General features: G+C 29.0%; 4 protein-coding genes across 4 annotated transcripts; 3 read left to right on the top strand and 1 right to left on the bottom strand.

The window, feature by feature from the left end:
- Positions 1 to 12: 12 nt before the first annotated feature.
- Positions 13 to 7753, bottom strand: LOC130892660 (nuclear exosome regulator NRDE2). The gene is made up of 6 exons (XM_057798178.1): positions 7131 to 7753; positions 5049 to 5669; positions 4343 to 4488; positions 2323 to 4090; positions 1451 to 1644; positions 13 to 709 (listed from the first exon to the last, which is right to left on the bottom strand). Exons 1-6 carry the CDS (start codon positions 7252 to 7254, stop codon positions 587 to 589), a joined length of 2976 nt encoding a protein of 991 aa, XP_057654161.1. The 5' UTR covers positions 7255 to 7753; the 3' UTR covers positions 13 to 586.
- On the top strand, positions 6030 to 7295 carry LOC130892666 (uncharacterized). The gene is made up of 4 exons (XM_057798185.1): positions 6030 to 6354; positions 6439 to 6707; positions 6928 to 7002; positions 7197 to 7295. Exons 1-3 carry the CDS (start codon positions 6167 to 6169, stop codon positions 6981 to 6983), a joined length of 513 nt encoding a protein of 170 aa, XP_057654168.1. The 5' UTR covers positions 6030 to 6166; the 3' UTR covers positions 6984 to 7002; positions 7197 to 7295.
- Positions 7754 to 10085: 2332 nt separating the features above from the next.
- LOC130892663 (pyrokinin-1 receptor-like) lies at positions 10086 to 18758 on the top strand (the record flags this gene model as incomplete). Its single annotated transcript, XM_057798182.1, has 4 exons — positions 10086 to 10298; positions 12248 to 13121; positions 18060 to 18277; positions 18339 to 18758. Coding segments are annotated over exons 2-4 (1470 nt in total), but the record flags the coding sequence as incomplete, so codon positions are not given.
- Positions 18759 to 19673: 915 nt separating this feature from the next.
- On the top strand, positions 19674 to 23439 carry LOC130892259 (odorant receptor 94b-like). Its single transcript, XM_057797538.1, has 6 exons — positions 19674 to 19694; positions 20162 to 20898; positions 21524 to 21623; positions 22220 to 22324; positions 22377 to 22532; positions 23300 to 23439. Exons 1-6 carry the CDS (start codon positions 19674 to 19676, stop codon positions 23384 to 23386), a joined length of 1206 nt encoding a protein of 401 aa, XP_057653521.1. The 3' UTR covers positions 23387 to 23439.
- The last annotated feature ends 247 nt before the right edge of the window (positions 23440 to 23686 follow it).

The raw sequence follows: 23686 nt of genomic DNA, 5'->3' as shown, positions 1-23686 counted from the left end.
AAAAAAGTAGAGTATCTGAATATAACATATATTTATTAAAATAACAAAATGTTCTGACATGATAATTTCCTATTCAAAATTAGGTAACATTGCATGTAACCCAGACTGAGACAATCTCTGGTGTGAATTATTTCACCACTACAGATACAAAGTGTTCCTTATTTTACCCTCTATTAACGTATCCTCTCAGATCACTTAATTTTTGTCTTTATACTAATGTAATGGATTTGTTAAGATTTATAGTTATACACTAACCGCTCGTAGTAGGAACCTACGTCATGGTTAAGTGATTCCATGTGCCCTTTAGACAGACAGAAGTTCCTTTACTTACTTTTATCTTATATTGATGTGACTCTAACGACCATAAATATCCATTTCTATAATAAAGTATAATTTTTTCCAAAGTTGTGCACATGAAGCTTTTGAACTTGTGTATGTTAACCAACCAACACGATAAGACGGTAGTTGGTTATAGATTGAGAATTAAAATTTTGATTATTGAGTAACAAAAGTAGTTTCTAATACGAAGAATATGGTCAACCATCATTGGTTAGCCCGAAGATACATCATACACATTCATCTTTTATTAACCTCTCAAAACGTCCAGTTCTTCGGGAGTAACGTGCAATCTAAGCTGCTTCTCAATAATCAAGTCTTGAATTTGTGTCAATTCCGCCGGAATGTAAATTGCAGCATCCATGTATAAAGCCTTAAAAAATATTTTTATATAAATATTTGCACATATTTAGTGGTAGAAGACTGAACAAACAATAGTTTGGGTACCACAGAGACCATGCCCACTACACCCTAAGAGGCACTGCTAAATCTGTCTACTTCCACCTTATAGTGAAGAAAAAAGGGCATTTAACAACGTACAAAAACAGAAAACTCAAGGTGATGAGATATTGATAGAAACTAGACAAACCAATGGGCCAAATACATGAGTTGTAATCAATTACTGTCAGGTTAGAAGGTAGCGCAAAGTGCTGGATTAGACATATTGGGATCAAAATACAAATACCATTTAATATATGAGTTTTTGAATAGAAACCTTGCTTTCAAGCAAGCAGTTAAGGGATCTTGGAGGTTCTGGAGCTAGCATGGGAATGTAAACTAACTGTAAAAGTACTAGTTAATAGAAATGAAGTAATTACAAGGCAATACAAAAAGTTGCAACTACTCCATATTTTGGACCAGAGCCCTACTGTGACTACATTAGATGTCATATCAACAATGAATTAAATGGATGGTTGAGATGAAAAAATGGGTATTTACATATTTTGGTCGTGAACAATGGGAACAATTTCATTAAATTTTAGTATCAAAGCACTTGATAGGTTTCTAGCTGTATATATTTAAAAGTAATTGGTGGTTATGTCACTTGATACTGTATTAATTAACAGATTTATTTGTTTTGGAAATGGAATGAAAAAAAAATAACGTTGTATACCTTTAACCAAGGACATTCTTCGACAGCAGAATAATACACATTCCTGCAGATTTCCGGTGAAAAATTTACATAAACAAATTGTAAATACAATCTCCATATCAAACCACATTTTCTGGAATTAGTATTCGTTGTAATTTTTTTAAACAAAGACATCATACAATTTTTCAAGCCTGTGTACACCTCACACTTGTTACCTAAAAGTTTTTTTCATATAATTACCTATTATTTAGAATTGGGGCTCCAGGCATAAATCCCCTCCCCACCCCAAAAGAACTTCCTTCACCTGCAATTTATTCTATTAGGTAGAATCAGATAAATAAAGGTGTGGGAGACATGTTGTGATGGGGTTTCATCGAAATTCTACTTAACAGAATAGATTGCAGGTGGGGAATTTCTTTTTTGCTTGGAGCCCCAATTCCAAATAATTACCAATAAAAAAATACCATAAAAATTGTTCTTTCAAATGAAAAATCATAACATACAAACAAACATTGCTATATATATATAGTGGATTATTTAATTTTATTCACAAATATTTATTTTGACCCTTTTTTAATTACAATAGATTTGTAGAAACAGAAATTTTGAACTCAATCAAGAAGATTTTTAAAAATATATATATATATAAAAAACATATTATATTGAATTATAGAGACACAATTGTAATTTTACTCTAATAAAACAAAAATATTCTAGTTTATATCATATTTTCACCATCTAAGTAATAAAATACAGTAGTTTATATATAATATTTAAATCTAACCCATTTATTAGACGCATTAAACTGATGAGACTCAATCACAGATAAACATGTAGACATAATATACTCAAACCCCTTGCAACAATGAAGTGAATAATGAGCAATAACTTACCGGTTATGGTATCACATATCTCTTGAAAATTCTCCATCTTCCTATTTACAATAATAATACCGAATAAAGAAGATATTGCTCTATCTGGTTTTAACAACATTTTTTTCACTTTCCACCACCTCAAGCCCAAAGTGTTTTGTTTCATTTCCCTTTTATCCAAAATAGATAACAAAAATAAATTATTCGGATATATTTCAATAGCTTTGTGTAGGACTGTATCTAACCGATTCAAAATAACAACTGAAGGATTAGTGGAATAATATTGAAATAATAGAGCTACATAGAACTCGTTTATAATTTCCTTTTGCCATAAAATTTCACTGTTATCTTCGAGTGTCTGCAAAACGTTTTCTAAAAATACGAAACATTGTGTTGGGTTTTCATTGAAATAAATAAACCATGAATTACACATGAGCCAATCTGTGAAGAAATCCGGTAAGAAGTGATCTCGGCATTTCAATTTTGTTTGCACGCCTTTTATCAAATTTTGAGTCATCGTTTGAAATCGCGTTTTAGCTCGACATAAAGTTTCTTCGTTAAATGTGGTATCTTCTTGTAGGCTCATTTCACAAAGTAGTTTAATAACTTCCTCATCCTTTTTTCCTCTTCTAACATATATTTCCACAAGGTGTCTATAGAGACAACACCAATTTTTTTGTCGACTACTTATATTTGTTGTACATAATTCTACATTAAAGTTTAATGAGGCTCTTATTATTTTTATACAACCTTCAACGTTACCAAATTCTAGTTCTAGTAAAGCATATTCTAAATAATAAATTTCGTTTTGTCTATTTTCTTCTAGCTTTAAAAAATCTTTAAAATTCTTCTTAAAACATTTCTTCAGTGTATCAGTCATAGTAAATAATTTTAATTTATCTAAAATCACCAATAACCTTTGGAATTTGAAAAACCAAATTGTACAAGATATTTTATCATCACCGGTAAGACATTTAACAGTTCTTTCCATAATTGTTATAACAAACATCAAATATTCTTCGTGACCAGGGATTTTATTCAGATATTGAGGTCCAACGGCTAATCTTACATTATTCCATAAATTTCTAGGAGTTTCTACATGATAAAGCGGAAAAAAAATTGCTAAAAGCGGTTCGATGGAATCCAAATTCCATGGTACGTAATCCAAACCCAATTCCCCCATTGTGGTATGTCGACAAGGCAACAAAGGGATTTTTAATAATGAAAATACTGTAGCAGCTAATTTAAATATGTTTTCTGGCATTGTTATAGGGTGTATTAAAAGTGCGACGTCTTCAGAAAACACCATCCTCTGGGGATCTTCGTATTTTTCATCATTCAAATATGGTAACCAATGACATGCTTCCCTCAATTTTTCAGTACGTAACCATAACTCGTGTAAGGGTAAATTCGAAGTAAAAATAACATCTTCTAATTCCATCAACTGAGTTTCTGAACAACCAGAAGATAAATTGAATTGATTATTATCGTTCGGAGATAAATTTAATTGTAGATACATCTTTAATACCGTCCATAATTGTTCGAATAGTCCGGCTTGTTTTAAAAATAATCCACATTGATACAACATTTTCAAAATACATTCCTCTAAAGTATGTCTTTCTACTGAACTAGCACGTCTGAGCTGATGTAGAACGGAAAGGCATTTTGTGTATAAGTCCAGAACAACAGGTGCGTTGCAATGAGACATTGAACATTGAGTACTTTCAATGTAACCCTGCCATAATATTATGTTGCTTTTATCCTTTTCAACTGCATCACAAAGATAATTCTAGAAAATAAGATGATATATGATTTTATTACACCAAATATAAGACATTTAATTTCTGCTGGTTTTGCACACTTATTTTTATTACTTAATTCAACTAAGAAAACAATTTTCTTAGATCCTACACTTTCTATACCTCTTGTTATATAAATTAAAATTTTTAATGACACAATACGATACCCCAGCATAAAAAATTGTCTATTTTGTATTTATATTGATTAAATTTTTCATTTGATTTCAATTTATTCTAATTACCTGTAATTCATCAGCAGGAAATGTCGAAACAGCAATATTTAATCTTTCTCTTTGAAGACTTTCACTAGTAGGATTAAGTGCCAATGCTTTATGTAAAATAGATAATTTTCTTTCGGCTAGTACCCTTTGACCTTTAGCCACACTACCTGCAGGAATAATCAAATTCTAAATAATTATATTCCCTTAAATGCATTTATTAAACATAAACAGAAACTAATTATAAAATACGTTAAAACTCAAAGGAGTTAATTCATCCCTTTAAAGTAACCAACAGTTTATCGACCCATAACCAGTTATTGACATTCTTTCTATTAAATAATAACGATTTCGCGGCATCCATAACTTCCTCCTGATGTTTGGCAACATTATTATCAATAAGAATATTTCATAAACAACAAAATTTTACTTTGGGATTGCGAAAATAATTGGAAAAATTGAGGTTAATACTTTTTAGAATTTTAATTAGGTTTTGAAAAAATTCAAATAAAAATCAAATAAAAAATGTTGAAATCAGAAGAAATAGAAAGAGTAGTAGAAGATCATGAAGCTGAGGATCAGATAGACCTGTAGGGCTATTTTCTTAATCCTTTTTTTTAAATATATTATTTATCTCAATTTTTACTTTAAATTAAAAATCTATCAAGTGATAAATAAGAAATTATTATAAATGTTTCGATCTTTAACGCTATTCATTATTAAAAATTACCTTTTCTATAACTCTTCTCAAACAAATGAATAGTATCTTGAAAATTTATATATTCTAACCATTTCTTTATATCATGAGGATTATCAGCAAGGTGCTTATTGTAAAACCCTGTTTTACTACTTAATTCCTCTTCATGTTTGAACCCAATGAAGTGTTCATCTCTGGGGGTAAAATCAACATCATTTAAATTCTTAGATGTTATTTTAACTTCAACATCTGAATTAGATTCTCGGTATTGATGATAACGTTTAAATTTACTTTTCATTGATCTAGGCTTCTTAAATTTAGGATCATCTATCCAATATTTTAAATCGTAAATAGGAGCGGAAGGTCTAGATATTGTTTTCACAGTTAATAATTCTCTAGCACCGCCTGAATCTGTATGAAATAAATCTCCATCACTGGATATCAAGTCTGCGTTAATTTCTCTCTTTTTCGAATTACTGTGTTTGCGTTTCTTTTGTGTTAATTTCGCGATATTTTCAGCTTTTTCTTTATTTTGTTTTTCAGTAGTATTCTCCGAAACGTTTGGTAAATCTATTTGAAAACTGGAATTCTTTAACCAAGATTCATTATCATTGGTATTCGAGGTAGAATCTATCGGAATTGCTGATGTATAAGCTGGAAATAAAGACATTTTATATCTTTTATTAAAATAATCAAAACAAATAAATAATTTGATAGGTTAGGTAACACAACATTCAAGAAAAATAGACATTCCTTCTTAAAGTGAAAGATATGTCAAAGACGTAAAAATAGGAATGCTTCGAAAGATTATCTCATCGTATTTCGTATTAACAAATTTCTCTTTAAGATAATAACTGCCCCAGAAATAATTAATTAATGACAATTTTGAAACTTCTATACTAGATTAAGAATTTTATTGAATATAACTCGAAAATTCTGAAGTTGATTCCTGTATTTAGAGTTTGACACATGACTACAGTTTTCAATCAATAGAATATATGATTCTGTGTTTTCGTACAGGTTAGGTTTGATGTTATTGTTATTAAAAAGTAATTAATTATCATTTAAATATATTTTTTCAAATTAATATGACTCACTACCACTAAGTAAAAAATATTTTAAGTTTAATGTACAATGCTTAAACGTCTGTCATGATTTATAGAAGGTATGTCTCCCTTACCAGAAGAAAAGTTTCTTTTTTTGTAGTACCTTTAGTGGTTGCATCGTTTATTTTTATATTATATCAGCTATCAATATTTAGGCAACTGTCGAATGAATATAGTATTAGAAATAATTTAAAATTAAAACTATTAAGAGGTATTCATGAACAGCAGGCGAGGTTAGTATTTCAAATAATCGAAATAAATTATGTTCAATGCATTCCTTAATGTGGTTTTAATACAACCTACTTTCTTTATTAAAGGTTCTATGAACCAAATAGAGAAGATAAATTTACTTGTATACATAGTTTGGAAACAATAGATTTTAAGCGAGTAAACGATGACTATTGTGACTGTTTGGATGGCTCTGATGAACCAGGTACCAACGCCTGTCATAATGGAATCTTCTACTGTAGGAATCAAAAACGCATTCCAAAATCGTTACATTCCTCAATGGTAAACGATGGAATATGTGATTGTTGTGATGGGTCAGATGAATGGAAAAATATTGATATTTTGAATAATGTCAATAGTAAGTATATTGTGATACTAATTAATTTTTATTGAACTTTGATCCAGAGATAAGTAGAGATTAATAACACAACAAACTGAATTAACTATAATTGTTTATAATTATAAAATAAATTTTATTTTTTAAATGTAGTTAAGTTGAACAATTCTCGATTATTTATATTTCAACATTATGGGAAAATGTAGATTTTGCTTCTAAGACGTTTTTCACATTGTTTCAGTTGCACAACAGAAGAATATGCACAAATATCATCCCACTTGCCCTAATATTTGTTAAATAGTGCCTTAATAAAAATTATTTGTAATTTTGTGTTTTAATTTATTTAATTTTTTTTCAATATATTGTCGCATTAGTTAAAAAGGTTTTTAGGTTTTTAGCGACATGTCAGTTTACAGTTTATGTATCCTAGAATCAGGACGCTACCTGCCAGTGTTATCTGGTCTCTTTCACAATCGAGGCAATCAGCTCCCTTTGTCAGTGAACTGTGATGGATGACAGCGAAAGAGATCAGGCTCCAATTATTTGTAACATTCACTTTTACTTTCATATATTAAAGTTAATATATATTTAATTTTGGGTAAAGTTCAATATCATCATTACTTTTAACCCCAGAACCCGCAATACATTTACATTTGCTTGGATGTTGAATCATCCAACCACAATATCTTAGTTAACAAATTCCAACTGATGAAATCCATAAAGGTGCTGAAATTAGATTAATTTTACGGGCTTAAAATATCTACAACACTTGCAATGAAATACCCAAGTTATCTTTACCAAAGACTGTTTAGGTGTATGCAGACATTGTGAACAATCTGAAAATCCTTAACTGTTCCAAAAATTCCTAATTATTGATAAAATCTTATAATTTTTTTCTGTATTAAAACAAGTTACTTAATTTTATAAAATTCCACTCAATTCATCACTAAGATGAGTTCACAAAAAAAAACAACTGCATGGCTCTGAGTAGTGCATACAAGTACCAATACTCATTATTTTAAACAAAGCATTTATCTATACAATTATTTTAGCAATAACCAACCTTGAATTATTGAAAAAAATTACAAGTACATTTTACCTTAGATAATTAACATAAAAAGTTGTTTTTCTGAGAAATTGTCTTGTTTTATACTTAAAACATCAATTTGCTATTTTGTTTCAGTCTAGTTCATTCGTAAGTCCATTCAATTCAATTAAATACGTTTTAAAAACGTCATTTTAATCGGAATTAAAAAGAACATTGGCATTTGCATAAAATGTTTTCTGATAAAAATCACCATAATTATTCACTTATATAATGCAACTATATAAATAATATATTTATTATAAATTTCTCTTTAAATGTAAACATTGAATAGTTTAAATATCATAACGTACTGGGACAAAAATTTTTAAGATCTTCCTTCACGTAAGTCATATTTTCGCGACAGTTCATTTAAGATACAGAAATACTTTTTTTAAAAAATTTATAACAAAGATAATTATGGTACTTAATTGTTGGAAATTTTTCAAATTATACAAAAAATTGACTAATTCAAATAATAATTATACAAGGTTCAAGTTTCTTATATTTATTAACATATTTTTCTTTTAAAAGAGTTCTATATGATCATAGATAATATACAATAGTTACATTCAATGTTAAAAATCAATACAGTGGCGGCGTTGATTGTTATGATTCATGTTTCACACATTTAGGGAAATAACTTTCCAGTTATTCGATTTTATATTCGCTTTAAGGGATCAAAAAAATTGTGAATATATATTTTCAGAAAAATGTCTGACCGAAATGGCATGATACAAATATTCATGGTAATAATTATTTTAACTTAAAAAAATCGTGTAGCAAAAAATTCATAGCAAGTTCATAACCTCAACTATTTATGGCTCCTGTATAAACCTCAAAAGTCGTCAGAAATTGACGACAGTCTACCATTTTGTTAGAAGGATATACATAATTGGGTTATCAACCGCATTAATTTAACTGAGATATTTTATTTTGAAAATGGAGAATCATAGATTTTGATTGAAATAGCGAATTGAGAAGGATAGAGAGTGGTAAACCGCTTCTCTTTCTCACACTTCCAATAGTACAATTCTGTGGTTAAAACAGCAAAAAAAAGTTTTGACCTTATGTGATTTTCAAATTTTTATAAATTAACAAAATACATTTTCAAAATATAAAGAATTCATGTGCTAGATATAATTTGCAATCACTATTACTTATATAATAGCTACTTTGTTTGTCTTCCAGCAAATTTTCTTTTCCTTTCACAATTTTTGAAATTGTACTCCCAAGTTTTTTGTAATTAAATGCATATAATGTATAGTAATTAGATAATTAGAGTTTTTGAAGGTAAATATACACTGACACGTTTCTAAATGCTGTGGGTTTATAAATGACGTACCTTGAATATTGTTTCCTGGAAATTATTACGGAAATACAGGATGAAGGACAATATTTTTCAAAACTGCTACTCGCTTGTTTTTCATTAAAATCTATTTTATGTTTATTTTTGTTCATAACTAGTTGATTTTTCAATATTCATATCGAATTATATATTACTATTCAGCGGTAATGATGTAATGAACAGACGCCATATTGCAATAGCAAAAAACTATGACGTAACCATAGATAATTATTAAATAGGGAGTAATAGTGCGCGAGATAACTATTTTGGATTTTTCTTTTCACAACAAGCAACATCTTTTTGGTCATAATAGCTATATGAATCAAATTGTGTTGAAAATAATACCACTTATTGCTGTAACAACTAAAATCTCCTTTATTTTATATATAATTCAAAATGAAAAACATAAACGTCCACCACTATTTGGCGCCGATACAAATGTCGTAAACTTTTAAGTCAAGATATATGGACATCAATATTTAATGTCCAAAGTGATTAGAATTATTTTGTGACAATTTTTTATGTTACGTTGACGTATTTATTGCTGCAATTTCATTCTGATTTAGATTTATTTGATATATAATTGAATTCAAATGATTTTTTATTAGGCTAGCCCATGTCAAAAATATCACTTTGACAATTGACGTATAAAAAAGAAAATGTTTCATATATATATATATATATATATATATATATATATATATATATATATATATATATATATATATATATATATATATATATATATATATATATATATATATATATATATATATCAAACATTAAGACAAACAGTATTAAAAAATAAATTCACTCGCTGTGAATTTCATATGACCATACTTAAACAAATAGATGTAAAGTTGAATAAGACATTGCGGTACGACCCTGGTGGTACATCCATTTTAACTACCACTATAAGGTGAGGTTAAGCAGGTTCAGTCAATAATTATTGAATGTGGCAACACGGCGGCTTTTGATGGTGTTCAACCAAAATGTCGAACCGGCTGTTAATAATCCAGTTTATTGAAAACCTTTTCCAACAACTCAGTCGCCCGCAGTCTCGAAGTGGTGCAATAATTCTCCAAAGTTGTTTATCAACAAATCGCGAGTGGGAATGTGAACTTTTAAATTCAAGTTCAAGTCCTCCATTTATTTTGCGGAAATAAAAAAATTAATAAAAGTTCGTAGGAATTTCAGTGATAAATATTCATATTTTTGATTTTAAAAGTGGTAGAATAATATTCCTTGTTTTTTGTCTAGTCATTATTTTATAATCACCATATGTAAAAACGTGATTCAAAATTCGAGTTATAAATAATTTTGATTGTTATAATTCAACGTTATTTGAATACTATAATCAATTAAAAAATATATATATTCTCACGTATTTAGGCCCGTTTTATAAAAATGTAGTAAGTTGAATATTTCTTATTTGAATTTATAAACCGGTTTCCATTCTTTCCATTTGCAATTTACTATTTCATTTTTATCTCTTTTCTATTTTGAACCCTGTTTCTTTAGATTTTCTTGTCATACATTCGATTACATACTATTAAACTTAAACTGTATATTTTTGCTTTTGTTTTCGTATCTATTTATTGTTGTTCTTCCTGCAACGTTTTATTTTGGCAGCTCCCAGTTAGGTTAAAAGTCTTCTTCTCTTTTTTGGTGTTGGACTAAATCCGTAGACTATTATCTCTTATAAATCAAAAATAGTAAATTTTTTTACGTATTCATATACTGAATTAAATCCAGAAAATTAGAAAAATGTTAATAATTCGTTTTTATTTCTATTAAATATTTATTCTATTGTTGCATAGCATTATCTTAGGAAGTTTTCGAACTTCAAGCTGTTGAAACTTTATTTTCAACAAAAGATTATACCATATACGAGGGTTGGTACGTATGTTTTAAGATAAATAAATAAAAACAAATATTTATTATTGGTTGTAGATTGTTTCTCTATAATATTCTCAATTAAGATCAATACGCGTTTGAACTAATCGTTGAAGCATTTTTTCCATTGACCAAAAACATTGACTTCGTAATTTATTGTAGCGAGTTGATCGGCGCATTGCTGTTGGTTTAATTCACGTAGAAAATCATCGCACGAAATTCTTCACGTTTTAATTCCAGTTTTTGACCAAAGGGAATGTTTCAAGTATCTGTCAACTACTCGAATAGCCCTCGTATGACAGCACGTTCTGGGTACGGTCACCATTTAAAATGTCAAACTTTATAACGGCTATGTCAGATTTGACATATTCACATCAGTGTTGCCATATATTAAGTAGGAACTCTCGTAGATGGTGCTGCTTTTGATCTATTCTTTTCTATTATACATAAATACAAATAAAGTATCAACTTTTCTCATTTCAATAACACATTTTTTTTAAATTGATTCATATTATAACAATTTACTGTTGCTTAAACTAATCAACAAACATTATTGTTATAATCGTCATTCTAATGTTGATGCCTAGATACGTTTTTACGTAGGGACGGTTTCTTCACGTTCTAATAAAGTGCCAAATAATTATTAGCCACATAACTTTAGTAGGAATATTCAATTGTCGAATAAATGTATTTGTTAGTTTATTATGTACTTAACTGTTGGTAACACCATGAAAGATGCCTATATAGCAATCGTCTATGTATTTAATAAGGATAGAAATAAACGAAAAAACGTTGTTTTATTGACGGATTCTTATGATCTGTGTTTGTGACAGTTGTGTTTAGAAATTATAAAAGTTATTTCTGGAAAAATAAACTGAGCGGTGGGATTCTGTTTGAGGAACCGATTATAAAATTCATCATTAAAGCATCCATATTAAATATTTAATTATTTTTATAAGGAATATTTCGGAAAATTAATTAAACGAATAAAGGTATAATAAATAAACAAACGACTTTTAATGTATAATATTTTAGGTTAAGTGTCTACTAAATTGACACTTCTGAGTGCCTGATAACTTATTTGGCGATTTATGCGAAGGTTTAAGTTATTAGAAGGTTAAGACGAACTTTTTTTAATCGGTAAATAATAGTTAGTAGGGATTGTATTAGGAAGTGAAGAAACCGGGGCGTAGTATACTTAAATATCGCGTAAATTATTTCGAACTGTAACAGGTGGTTAAATAAAAATGAGTGTTTAATTAATTTAAAGAAAACATGCTGTTATTAACTGCCGATGGTGTTATAAACATAACGAACTTTTCCATCGGGAATTACAGTGTATTAACCTTAAATGAAGGATTCAAAAATTCAGATCCCATCAACCTGTACCCGTTTTCAATTGTGCTGCCGTTCACAATCATCTACATCTTCGTCTTCATATTAGGAGTATTGGGTAATATAAGTACTTGTACAGTGATAGCAAGAAATAAGAGACTGCAAACAGCTACCAATTATTACCTATTCAGTTTAGCTTGTTCCGATATGTTGTTGTTATTATCCGGATTACCTCCGGAAATGTATAGGATATGGTCTCCGGATTATTACATATTCGGACAAGCGTTTTGCATCGTACAAGGATTGGCGGCCGAAACTTCCGCAAACGCTACCGTGCTCACAATAACGGCGTTCACCGTCGAAAGGTATTTGGCGATTTGTCACCCTTTCAAATCCCACGCGTGGTCTAAACCCAGCAGAGCCGTCAAATTCATAGCTGTCATATGGATAGTAGCTTTAGGTTTGGCTATACCGCAAGCGATACAATTTGGCGTCGTGGACGAGATACAAAACGGTACTTTGATTAGATTATGTACTATCAAAAATATATTTTTCGACCACGCATTCGAAATATCCACTTTCGTTATATTTTTCGTTCCTATGAGTTTAATTACCGTTTTATATGTTATGATCGGTATACAGTTGAGGAGATCCGAGAATATTTCTTCTTCGAGGCACACGTCTTCGAATAGCAGCGACCAGAGAAACCAATACGGTAGGAAGAATGTTAGTAGGAATAACGCAGCTCAAAAGAGGGTCGTTAAAATGTTAGGTAAGTTTTTTAATCTTTTATTTACTTAATTTTTGTTCGCCGCTGTTCGTTTTCAACTTTTTTCTCTTTATGTTTGTTGTTATTTTCAGTGGATTTGGGTTCTTTGTTGAGAAACGTTTGACTGTCGCCATTTTATTTCGCTTTTAACTGTCAATCAAATCGAAAAGTGCTAATCGTCTACCAACTTAACTAAATTAAAATTCAACGTGAACATTGTTACCAACTTTAGCTCTATATAAAACGAAATAATGTGAGGTTAGAGTCAAGGTTGGGATAGGTCGGGTCAGATGTCAATTTGATCAATTCTCAACAATATTTCAATTTCTTTTTATTCGTTTTTTACCTTCAAATAAAGATTTAAGTTCGTAATTAATTTTATCCCGAACCTTTTAGCCGATTTTACCATTTTTTTTTTCAATTATAGCCTTAAGAACATAATTGTTAACATTTCGTCTTTATTTACTTCGTTTTCTTGATATATACAGGGCTGCGCAAAAAGAATTATGAGTAAGCTTTTATTCAGAACACTATGTAAAGTGAATCGTTGACGGATGAAAATATTGTACATGTGGTATTCCATCTAAGATTCTCATATGCTTTATTGATTGTGTACTTTCTCATACAGTGATATTTTCCCCTCGTATGGGGAGGAATTGTAGGAAATCAGACCAGACCAATATACGTTGACAAAACTCTCAATCTAGTAGGATATTTGATATTATTGTAAGCGAAGCAAAGATTTCAAGGCCAAATAAATGTTCAAGAGCTTAAAGCACTAGTAGCTTGCCGACGGGGGGACTAGACCTACCCCGAATCAAAAAATATAATGTTTTACTACCACCGTACAAATGTAGACACACTTTCGAGTGCGTAAAACTTAAAATAGAAGTTCGTTAAAAAAACGTATTATTAAGGTCTCCGTAGCGTAGTGGCTGGAGTACGAGGTTCACATGCGGGAGGTCCCAGGTTCAAATCTCGCTGATGCAATTTGCTATTTTCCTACTTGTATAGTAATAATTATATTTACGTGGCATTCATATATGCAACAGATAAATTTAATAACAAATTGGTCTGTTGTTTTGTTCCAATCTTGATTAAAATATTCGAAATATAATTAAATATACATTTTAGAAGGAAAATTAAACTTCTGCATTTTGATAAAATTTTCCCTAGTAGAAAAAATATTGTATGTAATTCGTGTGTAAAGGCCTTTTTTCGACTCATGTGTTTGTCAATACTCACATTCGTCGAAAATAGGCTACTTTACACACTTGCTACAAAAATAACTATTTTATGAAAAATCAAATAATTCATATGTTGCAAAATATAATTGTAATTCCAAATACTATCTAAATAAACCCCCAGCTACACTGGAGGATATTCTACACCCCTTGGAGGTTCTGTGGATTTATGTCCTGGCCCCCACAGCAAAATTCTGGGTACGCCACTGTTAAGCACGAATAGAAAATGTGTGTAGATTATTTTCGTTTGAAGATTTTTAAAACAAATTTATTTTGGTTATTGTGAAATAGTCAACCAACAACATTATAAAGATTTAATTGATTGATTTCAATTATTTGATTACTTTTCATTTCGCTCTTATAACCCGTGAGTGGTAAAAAAGAAGAATGTGACTTTTAAATGACAGCGTTGCCATTTACTAGCAATTCAAACAAAAAATGAATTTATTTCAAACTATCCAATTTAAAGCGATTTTAGGAATATGAAAATTCCTTAGAAACCAGATAGAAATATATAGTTATGTAAAAAAGTTAATTTAGATATATTTTAGAATCATTATTTCCGTTTGACTTGGTACCAGCTAATTAAATTTAAATGGCCTGATAGCAGAATGAGCGAATAGATATACAATTGATTCGTTTTTGTTTATTGTAACATGTCTAAGATAATTGCAAACGAGCCACGTGTCCCACATTATAACTAAAAATAAATCTCACACAAAAAAATGTTTTCAGGGCCCAGATTCCCATTTATTAGTATTACTAAACTTCAATTGCCTTCCACAGCATTCTCCATTCTTTTCTAACCTCCGTTTTTTGTTTTATTTTCTGCCATCTTATTCCACGATCCTACCCCGCCCTGTTTCCAAAAGTAATTTTAAATATTATCAAGTTTTTTTATATCTTTTGACTATTAGTTATTTGGGTTTTGTCTGCTGGTTAAAACAACACTTTTTTGTAGTTCATTCGTACACTGTATAGTTTCAGTGAAAATAACATTCATCTAAGACGATGATATTATTGAGGACTTTTAAACGTTTCCTCCTGTATGTTCTACTAATTTAACTTAGAAAACTCAATATCTACTATACTACACTAATATGCACTAACGTAGAACAAGTAAAACTGCAATTATCGTGTTTTACATCTTTATATTATAATTAAAAAACGTGGCAACGTTGCTCAAATGTCAATTCATATATAATACGTAAGACCTGTAGTCTTTGTATTAATTAACATAATAATTATCACTTATTATGAGTTCAATTTTTATTTACATATATTTCGAAAATTGAATTATTGGAACAGTTGGAGGTATATATTATTGTAATAAATTACTTTCATTAGTTACATTCTATACTATTTCCAGATACCTAGTTTGCAGTTTATTCTTTTGCAAAACTAAAAATTACTTTTTCAACAAGAATTTACCATACATAGTGGTTAAGTTGAAATGAATAATTTAGCATATTATTATATTGGAACCGCAACGGGTCCCGCGCGACCTTACAATATGAATTTAATGATCATAATGTATCTAATTATAAATGGATGTAGACAGTATAACCAGTAGCGGCTTTAGGAGGAAGGTCAAATTTTTAATTTAAACGAAATGTTTGAATCCACCATTTTTGCTGAAATTATATGTTTTATTTAATTACATAACACCAAAATATGAATATATAGAGTGAGTTTTATTATTTATAAGAAAATTATTCATCAAAAACGGTCGACTACCACTCCTTGGAAAATATGTGGATATACAGCTGGGTAAAAAAGCAAAAAAATAGTTTTTTAAATCGATTTTTGTGTGACTAACTAAGAAAAATACATTTTTTGCCAAAAATCTCGTTCTCGTTGCTGTGCTTATGGAATTTTGTCTCAAAATATTGCTGATCTTATACAGTATTTTTTCCAACCAGAAGCAATGATAAATCAACACACTAAATTGTTTTAAAAATAACAAAAGAAGCTTCATTTAAATGGCTGTCACTTTTTTCTGACTAATCGAAATTTCACACTTGGTCTCTTGAAAGTTGGTACTTCATAAACGTCATATGAATTTGACAATGACAGCGCCATCTCTATGACAGTCACACGATTTATTGAGTGATGTAATATATGATATTTAGAAACATATAATCATTTTGTGTGGTAGATTGACTTAACTAAAGTTGCTGTAGTATTAAAAACCCCCTTTCCAATTACGCTATATATTATTATACATATATTTGCGTGAATCTTAAAATATAATGTAAATTTAACAATAAATTTAAGTTAAAAAAAAAGCATATAATTATCGTCAATTTTATTCAACAATGCAAGGAATTTAAATAATAATATTCATTTCGTATAGTACGAAAATAGTTTTATCACATTGACAGGTTCATTAACATGATATTGACTGTAAAAAGTAATAAATAATAATTAATTTTTCAAAATTCGCATGCCAAATGATTAGTATTTCCAATTACTATTCACATTTCAAAACACTGTCATTTATATATATATATATATATATATATATATATATATATATATATATATATATATATATATATATATATATATATATATTTCTCTGTATATTATTTAATAAATGTGCATTTTTTATTCAGATTATTCATTTTATTTTTCATATACAAATAGACTAGAGGGTCACCTTCATAAAATTTTTGTACGACATAACAAATCCCACAAATTTTTTTAAACTGGTTTTAATTGGTTTTTTATCCCATTTGTGCCCAAAACTATTTTTATTCATTTATCGTATAAAATGAACAACTTATTTATCAAACAAAATTTCCAGTGGTTGTCACAAGTAATATGAAATTTTATTTTTTACACACACAATTTGACTTTCATGAGGTTGTTTACCTCAATATTGATGTTGGTATCTTTTTTTTTGATAAGTGTCATCATTGACAGTCTGTGTCAGTTGTCAAATAAGTGAAATTATGTCTCATTTAGTTGACGTTTGTTAAAAAATACTCGAGATTGGCGTCACAATCTGCAAGTATCTACGTAGAAAGCATGCCTAGACACTAATTATTAACAATAATTTCTTTAGATTTATGTTTTATACACAAATAAACCGATTTTCTTACGTAAAATGTTATGATCCTTTTATAAATAAAAACCTACCTAAAATAAAACCATGATATTCTAAATATATAATGTACTGACCAACAAGCTCCCATAATGCCCATTTTTAGGTATTAATTTTAAAACGTAAGAATTTTTAAAGTAACGTAACTACCCTCAATAATAATAATGGACTGGTCCATTTCCGCTAACCGGCTTGTACAGAGCCATCTTGATTTCGGTTCGTAAATAATTCCAAGAATATTTTACTAATTATTATAGTGAGCTATTATAACTATAACTCATATTGTATGTTTACAAATATTATTTTATCAAAAGTAGTTGAATTATCAATATATAAAATACTTAAAACGAATACGTAAAGTTATTAACAATCCCCAGATCGAGTTATCTAAACGATCAAAGATGATAGAATCCATTGTTGCCACTGCGAACGAATAGTCGATAAATAACTTAAAAGCTCATTAACATTTTTAATGTTTAGAACGTTAGATTTAGTATATTTAAAAAAACATAAAATGTACTTTGTTTCATATCATTTATGTATTTTTATAACAAAATAGATCATTATAATGATCTTTTAATATTTCAGTTGCAGTAGTAGCAGCTTTTTTTATCTGCTGGGCGCCATTTCACGCGCAAAGACTATTAGCCGTTTATTTATCAACTGCACCAACCGAAACACAAGAAATGTTTTCAGATTTATATCTTTATTTAATGTACATTTCTGGGGTACTATATTTTATTTCCACGACGGTTAATCCCGTACTATATCACATTATGTCGAAAAAATTTAGGACGGCATTTAAGGTGTGTAGAGGTGTTTAAAAATAAGTCCACAAAAAATTTTATATTTCTCGGAATTTTCTAGGAAACGTTCTATGATGTTTGCTGTTGTAAATCTAGGAATAAAGGTCATTACGCCGCGATAAGGAGAGTACCACCGAAAATGCGCGACATGCCCCGATCTGCATCCGAAGGTTTGGCCAACAACCCCAATTTACCACATCCTAGCTCGAAGTTATCCGAAAGTAGGGGAAGCAGTTTTCTGTCGAATTCGAGTAGGACTACATCTCTTTGTGATAGAAATAGATCGATAGCTTGCGAACGAGGATTGGAAGAGGAGAAAAATAATTTCGTTCTACCGTTAAAATTCAATAAAATATCACAAAAACAAGGATCAGAGTCCAAGAATAGCGTCATCAGTAATTCTAGTTTGAAAGATGCCGACGTAGATGAATTTACTCGTTGTGATTTGGTTAAAAATATGATTAAAATAAATGATGATTTAAAATAATTATTTGTTTTATTTTTAGAAGAACTTTTATGTATAATAAACCATATCGATAATTTTAATCAACAATATATCTTCAGCGAGTCTTGGTGATGTTGCGAAGCTGCACATTCGGGTAATCTCGATCGATTTTTAAATCGATTTAAGTCGTAACCTGATGAATTGATTTATAAAAGAGTCGAGGTCTAAGAAATCGATTTTTTTTTAAGTTTGTTTTTACAATATAAATCTGAATCCATTTTATGAAAAACAAGAAAGATATCATAATAAACAATCTCGGGGATTTATTAGTCAAATCAGGGATTTATTAGTTCAGGAAATTCGATAATAACTATCATATTTATTACCATATCAAAGTATCAGATCTGGTATAAAAGAAGACATTAATTATCTAAATGTACTTGTTACATCAGAAAGTTAAGAAAATAAATATTACAGCTTATAGTTCCCAATGCTTAATATCTAAGCTTTTTAAAATAGATCCAATAAAATTAATATTTTGAAAATTTATACACTTAAACATTTCTGGAGAAAAAAATGAATGAGAGAAATGCGAGAAAGAATATAAAAAATTTGTTCAGTAAATATACATGGGGACGTTGCTTTCTAAAATTTATTTCATACAACTCATTATATCAACACTACATTCAAAAAGAAAAAAATATTTCATTTATTTTAAATACCCAAAATAGAATGTTGAATAATCCAACTAAATAACTACGTTTACTTATTAAATATTGAAAATTTTATAGTATCCAATAATAATTACACTAATTGACAGCTTAAGTGAAGACAAAGGCACAACAATACATAATTTATGATATTACATGATACTTTGCCATTGAATTAGCCCTTTGTTGTGAAAGCTTATATAAAGGCCTGCCTCCGATATTGTCAGCAAATACTATTAATATGGTAGCCACACATGTAAAGGTAAGTATATAATAATTGATAATTCTTGTTGATTCTAATACAAATATATCGTTAAAAATCGTTTAAAGTGTTATTTGATATATGCAATGTATGTCCTTACCTTATTTTTTTCAAAGACAAAATGAAAATATAATTATTACCTTGATTTCTTCAATATTTAAATAAAACTTACAACTCTTCATTTAAAATCACAATTATATATTAAAATACCGATAAATCACAAGAAAAATAGTTTTCTTTATATAAATATTAAAATTAATTTGTCAGTTTATGTAAAATTTTGACGGGTGACATTTGAATAGGCGGGAACTAAACGCAGCAAAAGTGTTGTTAACCCGAAAAGTAGAGATGGGCAAATCGATATTTTGATATATCGATAATTCTTCCTTTTCACTCTTTTTTTTAAACCACTTAGGCGTTCTAAGAGAAAGATGTAATTGAATCATTAAAATTTTATTTTGTTGTAGACTGTGAATCTCATCGAAGCATTTGACGTCGAAAAACGTCATTTGATTTATGGAGGATTTTACCCTATACGTAACTATTCGACATTGAATAAATGTTTGTATTATATAAAGGCTACATTTACTACCACCATCTCATGCCTAGAATGGTTATTGTTAATTATATTTGTGTATACAAAATTTCCTGATATTCTGAAGGTATCAGAGTGTCTACTTATTTGTTTGACACAAACCGCTTTTATTTTCAAATTAATCAATTTCATAAAGCAAAAAAACGGAATGCTTATAATCGAAGAACAGTTACGAGATTCTTTATTAACAGATATCAACGAAGAAGAAGAGAAAATTTTTGTTGAATATGTGAATGGAGTCAAACAATTGGCAAAAGTTTATAGATCGATTTGCGCAGTTGCAGTCGGTTTTTTCGGCCTTTGTCCTATTTTAGATCAAGGTTCTGAAGAAATTAGAAAATTACCTATACCAATTTGGGTTCCGTTTAATACTGAAGACTATTATTTTTATATCTGGCTCGCAATATTATTTAGTTTATGTATTTCAGTTTGGACTAATTGTACTATCGATATTTTAACAATAATGTTATTTATAATAGCAACAGCTCAGTTCAAAATTCTAATAAAAAGATTTAAAAATGTCGTTCCTCCAGGCGATAAAAACATTCATGAAGCCATTGTTAACCAGTCGTTAACTAAATGCATCGTTCAGTTTAACAAAATTAACAGGCTAGTATTGATAATCAAGAATAAAATGTTACTAAATAAAAACCAATGGAACTAAATTATTAAATTAGTATAGTGTCGTCAGTTCAACAATCAAAATTTTTATCATATCAAAACTACAATTATCAAATATGCATTGCATGAATGACACGTTCCTCAAACTATTCGGTACAACCGCCGAACTTTCTTGTGTGGAAATTATATGTCTTCCTACCATCACAACTTCAGTTGATGTACTTGGTCGCAAATCCGGTATTATTTCACCAAAACCACACGTTTTAACACTTTATTAGCTATTTCTGTTCTATGTGCCAAGGATTCATCAACATACCCTATGCATACATTTCATTTAAACATACAGGCAAATGTTGCATATTAAAAAGAATTCATGTGTCTTATAGAAACGGAGACCCCTCGTAATATTAAAAAATGGACTCGTCCAAACAAATTTTGTTCGTGTGCCGTTGACTCTCGTGAAGTATGAATTATTTTCCAAATTATATTGAAAATAATTAGTTCTATTGGCAATAGTCTAGTATTAATTTGGTTTTTTATATACATATGCAAACATTTTCATTGTAATTTTTATACAATCTCATGATTTTTAAGATGAATATGTATTTTTTAGTTTTATTAATACATTGGAAAACATTTTTTCTAACGGAATCTTTATCCAATTTCTCTGTAGTGTATTGGTAATATGTTTAACGGGATTTCAAATGTTCGTAGTGAGTAAGATATACAAAATTATCAATTTTGTGGATAGAAATGGGGTCTTATTATATTTTTTTCGTCATAAAAAATTATATTTTTTTCGTCATAAAAATCTGAAAATTAGTATTTTTGATATTTTTTCGGGCGTATATAAGATAAAAATGAGACTTAACTTTAAAAACCAAACTTTCAACATATTTTGGATGATTATTATGCATATATCAATCATATTATAACTGTTATTAACAAGAAACAAATTTTTATATACTAATTATATAATTGTGAAATCCATACATCGTTACAAAGAAAAAATGAAGAAAGGGTATCCTAACCTAACCTAAAAAATTTTAATATGTAAAAATTGCTTAAATTATGATATTTAATTGTTAGTTAGCACAGTTTTTGGGGACACATCTGGGAATATATGGTTTCTTCTTGCCCAAAAAGTGAGAAACAATATCGAAAATATCAATTTTTCGATTTTTTACGACCAAATATGGGGTGGATTTCTCTATCAAATAATAACCATCAATATTAATTTCAACTTTTTCCATATAACTATGAAATTTATCCTCCACACCTCATATGATAAGAAAATCATTTTTTTTAGATTTCGTTCCAGAAACTTGAAATAATTCTTCTCTTCACATACTTCAATTGCATGATGTGTCAAGTAGTCATGTATTGTTGGTATGGACACTTGTTGATGGAAAGTGTGAGTAAAGTAATAAAAATATAGGTATGGAAGAGAAGTATATTAATTTTAGAGTGACGAGATAACAGAAGCCTGCTACTCAACATTTTGGTACAAGTGTAATGCGAAAATTCAGAAAATATTTATAACTGTAATGGAGAGATCAAAATATCCGGTTAAATTGAAGGCTGGAAATTTTTATACATTGAATCTTGCTACATTAATGACGGTAGGTATGAATCAGAATTATATTTAAAGTATTTTCAATACATATTTTTATTTGAAATAAACAGTAATTCAGTAACATTCTAGCACAGCATCGGAAATCACTTGGTATGTGGTTCCGCAATGTTGCCAAAGTAATTCTATCTCAGTAACAATCACAAAATTAGTAAACACGTTAGTTGCATAATGTTAGACGCAAATATATGATTCTTCAATCAATCAAACGAATATTTATTTTTCAATATCAACTGAAAACAAAACTAAACAACCCAATACTCACCTATAAATATGAACAAATACCGAAAAGAATGTCTTGCATAAACATTATGACTAATTAAAAAAATAACTATTTTACTTTATTTGGGAAAAGCTTCTATTTTAAAAAAATGTTATATTTCGACAAACAATTTGTAAAAAATATACTTGATTGAAATGAAATTCATAAAAATAGTAGATATACTGAGAAAACAGTAAACTTGGCAAAGCTGTCTAAGTATGACAACAATTGATATTAGAAAATTGGCGTTGTACCCTTCGTGAAGAATCGCTCCATTATTCAGTTCTATCGTATAAAAAGAATCAATCCCACTTAAATTATAAATAATATGCTCTTCTAAATTCGTTAGCTCTATTTGATTAATATAGATTTTTTTTATCAAAGTCATAAACTTGCCCATTGACAGAACTTATAATTCGTTGCAGTGTCGATAGACGGCGATACAGTATAATAGCATAAACTGACAATTTCATCAAATATCTTTTCACTTTCAGATTTTAAGATCGTCATATTCTTACTTCGCAGTAATACAGCACGTATACACCAACAGAATGCAAGCCAATATGGATAGTATTAATTAACGATCGAAAAAATATTCTATAAAATTTAATTCACAAATCGTTTGATTTAGTATTGTCATATCGATGTTTAACATATTACAACACCAAGCGTACGATTAAATCGTAGAAATATCAATATTTTTTTCTTTATGAGTACAGACATTTTTATTATGAGTATTTTTATTCTACAATATCATTTTGAACGGTTTTGTAATGCCATCTAGAGTCTTTAAAAGTCTCTTTTTGTTACTTAAAAAGTTTCCTGTACTTTAAAACCACCATCTTAGTTCACTCAGCACTAGATGTCGTAGTTATAAGAAA

The sequence above is a fragment of the Diorhabda carinulata genome, chromosome 4 (genome assembly GCF_026250575.1).
Source record: "Diorhabda carinulata isolate Delta chromosome 4, icDioCari1.1, whole genome shotgun sequence".
NCBI lineage: Eukaryota > Metazoa > Arthropoda > Insecta > Coleoptera > Chrysomelidae > Diorhabda > Diorhabda carinulata.
This window is presented reverse-complemented; position numbering and strand designations above follow the sequence as displayed.